The sequence below is a fragment of the Talpa occidentalis genome, unplaced genomic scaffold, assembly GCF_014898055.3.
Source record: "Talpa occidentalis isolate TD23 unplaced genomic scaffold, MPIMG_talOcc4v2.1 talOcc4.10, whole genome shotgun sequence".
Taxonomy (NCBI): Eukaryota; Metazoa; Chordata; class Mammalia; order Eulipotyphla; family Talpidae; genus Talpa; species Talpa occidentalis.
Genome location: NW_023600993.1, coordinates 6,693,663 through 6,701,704, shown reverse-complemented (window position 1 = coordinate 6,701,704; position 8,042 = coordinate 6,693,663). Strand labels below are relative to the sequence as shown.

The 8,042-nt window shown below is 47.8% G+C and overlaps 1 protein-coding gene across 1 annotated transcript; it reads left to right on the top strand.

Moving 5' to 3' along the window:
- The first annotated feature begins 91 nt into the window (after positions 1–91).
- Positions 92–7,801, top strand: MKRN2OS (MKRN2 opposite strand). The gene is made up of 5 exons (XM_037519711.2): positions 92–397; positions 4,420–4,752; positions 5,706–5,755; positions 6,501–6,663; positions 7,437–7,801. The coding sequence occupies exons 2-5, from the start codon at positions 4,469–4,471 to the stop codon at positions 7,675–7,677; spliced, it is 738 nt and encodes a 245-aa protein (XP_037375608.1). The 5' UTR covers positions 92–397; positions 4,420–4,468; the 3' UTR covers positions 7,678–7,801.
- Positions 7,802–8,042: the final 241 nt, after the last annotated feature.

Here is an 8,042-nt window from a genome sequence, read left to right as displayed (position 1 = left end):
CGGCCGGAAACCTCGCCGCCGTCACAATTGGTTCCGCCCAGGGCAGAGGCTGGGCGGACCGCGTTAGCCGGCACTCTTTGTCCGGCGTTTGTAAGCCTCCGTGTGGGTACTGGCTGCGCTTCGATTCCCGCCCGCTCTACCCCAGCGTTCAAAAAATAGTAAAATTAAAAATTGAGGTGTAACAGGCTGTAGAAAGTGCACAAAACGTATATACGCCTCTATGGAATTTTACATACGGACATATGAAGCCACCACCCAGAACATTATCAACGTTCCTTATGCTCCCTCCATGTCAACACTGGGAATAAACCCAAAGGCTTGTCGTCGCCAAGTGTCGTCTTAACTTAGTCTGCACGGTCGTGATTTCATGTAAATGAAATAATTGACTAACATACCTGTGAGTGCTATCCCCGTCGCATATACATGTATGTTGCTCTTTTACTTTGCTGTACAAATACGGAGTCTTCCAATGAATAATCAAGGTATATCATCTCCATTTTGAAAATTTTCTCAGAAACTTTGGAAGTGTAGTTTTCAGTGTACAGGTCTTTAACAACTTTTATTAGACTTATTACTAGCTAGCTAGTGAGGGTTTTTAAAATGCTATTGAAAATGCCTTATGAATTTACTAATTGTTGTTTGCTCCATGCTAAACTCATGGATTAATTCTAATGGCTCGTTTGTAGATTGTGTTGAATATTCTACACACACTGTAACAGGGTGGTCCCCAGGAAAGGGGGAGGTTCCAGGTTCCCTGCCCCACCCAAGGGAGGGTGGAGCTGAGCAGGAAGAGGAGAAGCTGCAGAAGAGACTGAAGGAAGGAAGCAGGATGGAGCCAGGAGACCTGGAGGAGGCGCATGGAGCCTAGAGACACGTAAAGAAACTGCGCTTGTCTTTTGGTCGTGGACTGGGTGACACAGATGTGGGTGAGACCTGTGGGGAGGTGACAATGGCAGCTTTTATCTTGATGTTGATTTTGCTCTTTTCCTTCCGGGCTTGTCCGGTTGTTTGTGACCCTTTTCTGTGGGTCCCCACTGGAAGATGCTTTAGACTTGTAGCAGGCTTTGGGGCCTTGCCCTGGGCCAATCCCATATGGATGGAGTTTTACCCACGAGGGGATGGGTAACTTTGGGTGCTTCATTTAGAAACTAGACTCTTTGCCTTACCTGTATTGTTTCCTAGTTTTATTAAAGTTCCTTCCCATTAAAGTCTCCTATGTTTTGTGTTGATGCGGCGGATGGCAGAACCCATTTAGAATAGGCAGGTTTGCGGGGCTTGGGCTGCCCCTCTCCCCGTCCTATAACAACACGACTGTACCATCAACAAGTAACAATACCTTTACTTGACTTTTCATCTTTACATCCTTTCTTTTTACTGCCTTATTGTAAAGCCTGGCCCCTTCACTACATGCTTAAAAATAGAAATAGTGGACATCCTGTTTTGTTCCTGAATTATGGGAAAGTATTTAATATTTTTCCACGAATTAAACATGTCAGCCATGGGGTTTTTATATATGATGGGAGTTTCTTTCTCTTTCTATTTTCCTTAAGAATTTTTATCATGGACATGTCTTGATTTTGATCTAATCTTTTTATCCCATCTACTGAGAAGACCATATTATTTTTATTCTACTAGTGTGTTGAATTATATTGAATTTTAATGTCAAATTAACTTTGAATTCCCGATATAACCCCTTGCCCTTGAAATATTATTCTTTCTACAAATTATCAGTTTCTATTTGTTAATACTGTGTTTATGATTTTTGCATCCTTACAGTTTCCTATGAATCATAAATTAAGAGTTATTATGAGAAAAATGAGGGTAGGGGGGGTCACTTTTAGAGGACAACGGGGTTCTGTAGGACTGGGTCCTGAAGGGGCTTCTGAGATGGCTGGAGAAGGTATTGACTGCAGGGACAGTTCCCAGGGGCTGACATTGAAACCATTCCTCGAAAGGCCACAATCACCAAAGCTTTCTTATTCTTTGTGGTAAAAGAAAAAAATGCCCCCAAATTCATTGTGCTGTATGATGGCTTTGTTTAGTCTTCTGTTTTTGTGTTTTCTTTCACAGTAAGATTTTAAAAAATAGAACAAGGTAAAAAAGATTGAAGATGCCCATGTTTAAAATAAGACTGTTAATATACTGAAAATGCCCACTAAGGCAGGATGTCTCAGGCTTTTTCATAAGATTAACAACACCTTTTGGGGGGCCTCCCTGGTGGCATAAGGGTTAAGTCTCAGTGCTGTCACCACCTCAGCCTACCGCTGCGGCCTGAGTTTGATCCCAGGCCAGGGAGCTGACCCACATGGCCAGCAGACCTCTCCTGTTTTGCCCACTGCTCCCCTCAGCAGTGTATTTCAGTAGATCTGCCTGTTCTGCTCCCTACTCTGTCTCTGGTGAATCCTCTCACCTCCCTGCACCTCTGGCCTACACTCCAGTTCTTGTATACATAAATAAATAAATCTTAAAAAAATTTTAAAAAGCTATACCTCTTGGTATCATGAAATGAATATATTCTTAGGTGACAGTAACTCAGGTCACTCAAGCAATCACACGATAGCCTTGTGGTTGATATCAATAATGAACAATCCCAGATCCTTGTCACCTGAGCTGGGTGCCTACCTGTTGCCTGTTTGCCTCCACAGGAATGAAAGAGGTTTGGTTAAAGTGACTTCTGAGGTCTTCACTTCTGTGAGTCTGACACTCTGTGAATGTGCATCATCTGCATTTCAGCAGACTGTCATGCATTTACATGCAGGCTAGGAAACATTACTGACTTTGTGGAAGTTTCCAAGATGAAAGACATATATTCATGAAAGTATATAATGTAACAGGGGCTTAAAAGGGAAAGTATATAGGGCCTCCCCGGTGGCGCAGCGCTTGAGCGCTGGGTTGTGAAGCTGCCCGCAGCCTCTGCAGCGCCGGTTCGATCCCCGGCTGCTCCCCGGCCACTGAAGGAGGGTCCCGCATGGCGTGTAGACCTCTCCTGCTGCCCGCTCTGGTGAATTCTGTCACCCTCCTGTGCTTCTGACTGTACCCAGTGCTTGTATAAATTAATTAATTAATTAATTTTAAAAAAAGGGAAAGTATATAATGTAACAGGGGCTTAGAGGGAATACTCACTAACCTTACCATTAGTTTCCTCAGCAAGTAGAACATGGTAGGTGGGAAAATGTTATGGAGAAATAGGGGGGCATTTCCTTTCTTTCACATATTTTTATGTACTTGCTCAAAATTATTTTAAGATTAAAGAATTATATATTGCTTAGAGTAAAATGTACAGCTTGATGAATTTTGACAAATGGAATACTCTCCTATAATCAGTGTCCAGCTAATGTATAAGAATAGCACCAGACCTCAGAACCCCCTCATGCACTCAGACCCAGTCAGTGCCCGCACCTGGGGTAACCACTATCCTTATTTCTGTGTGGTTACTTTTAAAGATTTATTTATTTATTTATATTTATTTATGCATAGAAGAGCTGGGGTGTAGGCCAGAGGTACGGGGAGAGGGGTGTGTGTGACAGGATTCACCAGAGACAGATTGGGGAGCAGAATAGGTGGATCTACTGAAATACATTGCTGAGGGAAGCAGCAGGTGAGACAGGAGAGGTCTGCTGTGCCCTGTGGGTTAACTCCCTGGCTGGGGATCGAACTTGTGCTGCAGTGGCTGAGAATAGCTTCATAGTGCTGAGACTTAATCCCTTGTATCACCAAGGGGAGGCCCCTCTGCGTGGTGACTTTTAAAGAACAAGATTATATATACAATTTAAAACATCAAGAGAAAGGCTCAAAGTAAGGATTTTATTTATATGTCAAAACCAAAACAATATAGGGCCTCCCCTGGTGGTGCAGTGGTTGAGCGCTGGGCTGCGAAGCTGCCTGCAGCCTCTGCAGCGCCGGTTCAATCCCTGGCTGCAGGCGAGGGTCCCACATGGCACGACAGATCTCTCCTGCCACGCCTGCTGCTCCCCTCAGCAGTGTAATTTGTTAGTCTGCCTGTTCTGTTCCCCACTCTGGCTCTGGTGAATTCTCTTACCCTCCTGAGCTTCTGACTGTACCCAGTGCTTGTATAAATGAACAAATGAATCTTTAAAAAAAAACAAAACCCCAAACAATATAACCTGTTGTAGAAACCCCCAAATAAACAGCAGTTCCTAACTCCAAGAAGCTCACGGGCTAATGATTAATTAATGAAACAGTTCTGACAGAAACATGAGCCAAGAGCCACCAGCCTGGGGGGATGCCGGAAGGGGGGAGTAAGGTGTCGGGAAAAGCAGGGCTTGAGAGGGTGAGTAGGAGCTGGCTGTGAACTGTTGCAAATGTGTACCCAAGCATAGCTGAAAACTAGCTGTTTAAGAAACTAGTTTATGGGGCAGCCTGGTTAATGGTTAATCCTGCCTGCCTTGGCTCCTGCAGGACAAGTTAGAATGACCTCACTGTTGATCAGGTTACTTAGGCGGTGTGCATGCGCCAGCTGTGTAACAAGGAAAAGGAAGTCTCTGGAAATCGGGCCAGTCGCCTGGGGGAAGCCATGCAGCTCACAGAGGCCGGAAAGCCTTTAATTAAGTTCAGCCACTGCAAGAAGTCCCTCTACAGCTTCAGCGTACCCCAGTGCTGCCCCCTCTGCCACCAGGACCTGGGATCTTGGAGGCTGGAGGAAGCACCTGTCAGCATCTCTAGCCCGTTCACCAACGGACACCAAGAAAAATGTTCCTTCCTTCTTAGACCCACTCAAGGGACGTTTCTTAGGTACAGTGTTTTCTGGGTGTTGGATTGAATTTTCCCAAACTTTCCCTCTGTGTCTTACTCACTAAAACCTTTCTCTTCCTGATGCACTATATGGTGTGAGGTTTTGCGGATAGCATTTGGTCCAAGGTAGAGCTCTGTGTTTCATAAAAATGAATGGTGTGTGTACTTTCCTGAAATGATAATCACGTGACTCTCTGAAGAATACGTGACAGTCAAACTTACTTCTACAATTTTGAGAAAATCGATAGCCTGGAGATTTTTTCATCCATAGATTTTGTGCTAAGAGCTTAACTGGGATAGTGACCCAGCAGCAGATCTTATCAAAATGCCACCTTTACTGTGAGTTAGTGTGTCTTTTCCATGGCAAATGAGTACCACACATGGAGCCCGCAGAATTGTCCCTGATAGTTTTTTTTGCATGGAGGCAAAGGACACTGAAGACTAGAGCTGGTTTATGCAATCGTAGACACAACCTGACTTTGATGAGGAGATTCAGAAATTGAGAGAAAGGTGGTACCTGGGGTGTCCTTGTGGAGTTTACAGGGGGGACCTGGGGTGTCAGGCTTGAGAGCATGGGTGATACTGCAGGAGGCTCAGCCACAGAAGCGAGTTGACCCACAGCCCCCAGGCCTCGCCCTCCACCCTCCTCACTCTCACCGCCTCAGGGGCCGGACCTGGGCTTAGGGAGAGTGGAGTCCACCAGCCACTTCCCTGCTTCCCTGCTCTAGTGGGGATGGCCCCCCAGTGCCCTCACCTTTAGTATTGGAGGGGTCAAATAAATCCAAGTGGGAGAATGGGGGAGCATTTTCTACCTCTCATGTGCTCCTGGCTCCACTCACCTGGTAGATGGTGCACTGGCCAAGAGGAGGCCCAGGGCTCCCTCCTCCCTCAGTGAGGTGCCAACTCCTCCTGCCAGACACATGGGAGGAGGAACACCCTCCGGTTTCTTTCAGGGACTACGACGGCAGGGCCGACCTCCACGTCGGGATAGCCAGCACAGCGGGTGAGTGCTGGCCGGGCCTGAGCGCCAGTGGGCAGTGGCCACTGACGACACTGAGTATCTGGAGGCTCCTCCGTGACCTCTCAGCCGAGGGCCTCGCAAGCCTGTGAGCTCTGTGGGCTTTTAAGAGAAGAAACAGCTGCTGCAGAGGGGGAGCTGCCCACGACCTTAGGAACAAACCCAGGCCCTCCATTCCCGCCGGACATGCAGTCCACCACCGTGGGGTCTTCACACTGCAGGGCCTTGGAGAAGCAGGATACAGCCTTGCGGGGTGGGGGTTAGGGAGCTGAAGCTGCAGGCCCACAGGTGAAATTCACGACAGTGAGCAAAAACGGGCTGGATTTGAGCTCAGAAGGATTTACCCCGAGTCTTCGTGAGCAGAGGTTTATTGCTGACTTAAGGAAATGAGGCAGGCCCCTTTGTAAATACAGATTTCAGTGCAAACATTTTGGATCAATTATCTGGGCACCTATTACACTTCTGGGGGTGACTACACCAAGCTTTGCTGAGTGCTGGGAGGCAGAGCCACTGTCAACCCTCCCTGATGCCAGACAAAACCCATGTAAACCTCTTAGGTGGGTGGCTGCTTCCTGAACTTGACCTTGGAGGAAGGAGATTCTAGAACCTGGGGTGGCCCACAGCTCTCCAGCAGGGTTTCTGTTGTGGGAAGGGAATGGGGTGGCTGCTGTGAGCCCCTCTTCACAGGGGTGCATCTCGGGGCTCCCGCCTGACTCTGGTTCTGCTGCAGGGGTTGTATACAATTACACGGCGTGCGGCGTGCAGCGGGACAAGGTAGGCTGGGAGCAGAGCGTCAGCGTCCCATTACTGCCGCCTGGCATGTTCGGGCTGATGGACCAGTGGGACAAGTACCTAGAAGACTTCTCCAGCACTGGGGCCTGGCTGCCGCACAGGTACGGGGCTCCCTGGCCCTCACCGGTTGGGCAGGTATGATCCCGGCTCACAGAGGCTCACTCTTCACGGTGATCCTGTACTGAGACGGTGGAGCCTGCAAGAGAAGTTGAAGCAGGGGTAGAACTACCCTGGGTTCTCTGCAGCGGTAACTGTTGCCCATTTACACAACAGAAGCGCAGCATTTTAAGAAGAAAGGACCAGAACTTAGTACTCCAGCTATTTGGCCAGGTGGCGTCACACACCTAACATTCGATAATATGTACAGCATGACCCATATTTTATTCCCTTAAAAAATAGATAAAAACATGATGCTCCAAATGCAAAAATACTTAAATCTCCTCCCTTTCTGTAGTTTAAGCAATTTGTAAATTAATTCCTCAATTCTTTGCTCTCTTGTCCCTTTAGGAGGCTTCAAACTTGTGAATTTAATCAGTTTCAATGCTTCTCTTGAAACCTGTTTAGACGCTGTGGGGTAGCATCCAACTTAGACATGGAATTCCATTTGTAGCATCTACATTTTCAATGGAATTAATTCCCCTTAATTGGGGTTTAATTTATGTGAATTTAAGTCACCCCTCTGAACATTTGGGGGAGTCCATGCCTACCTGTACTCAGGCAGCGAGTAGAGAGAGCCCTCAGGCTCCATCGACGGCTCTTCTGGAAGCTCTGCAGCCAGGTGGCCCCGGCCCAGCCGCAGAGGGTAGACAGCTTCCAGCAGTTTCCCAGCCTGTTCCTCAGCTGAGCCTGCTCTTCTTGCTCCTGGTTTTGTCAGGTATGAAGAAGACCAGAACAACTGCTACAGTTACACTCTCACCTTCATTAACTGCGTCCTGGCCACGGAGGGCTGGGAGCAGCTGGACAAGAATGAATTCACGGAGAAATTTGTGGTCCCGAGGACAAGGCAGGCGTCTAGGTACATCACGCTGTACCGGGCGGTGGAGGAGCAGGGCTTCTGTGTGACCCCCGGCCTGGACCCAGAGGCAGCCGCCCCGCAGGGCAGTGCTCCGTGCTGAGGGTGGCGAGGGTGGACGGCTATGGGTCTCCCTTCTCCCAAGGTGTCGGAGGATGAGAAACAAACAGGGTATGCCTTCCTATAAGTGCTTGCTACAGTGTAAGGATTCTAAGTCAATAAAAGTTGCCGAGTTTTCAAAATCGCCTGTGTTCCAGCTCAATTCTTTTCACAGTGGTTCAGCTCTTAAACTGTCCCAGCACCCAGAGTGGGCAGAACACACAGAGCAACAAAAACTCTTTCTATACACGAATGAGAGTGAACAGGTTCACATTCCTCTGTGAATCCAGAGTGTGGGGACTCGCAGGGAGGAGAGGCGGACATGACTCAGGAGTTTGTACCTTCACCTCATGAGTCAAAAACAGTTAA

What these genes read in the sequence shown, in the direction of transcription:
- MKRN2OS (XM_037519711.2), top strand. Translation starts at nt 4,469, where the DNA reads ATGCGCCAGCTGTGTAACAAGGAAAAGGAAGTCTCTGGAAATCGGGCC. An exon ending in ACTCAAGGGACGTTTCTTAG is followed by an intron (nt 4,753 to 5,705) that starts GTACAGTGTTTT and finishes GGTTTCTTTCAG; the next exon opens with GGACTACGACGGCAGGGCCG. An exon ending in GGGGCCTGGCTGCCGCACAG is followed by an intron (nt 6,664 to 7,436) that starts GTACGGGGCTCC and finishes TGGTTTTGTCAG; the next exon opens with GTATGAAGAAGACCAGAACA.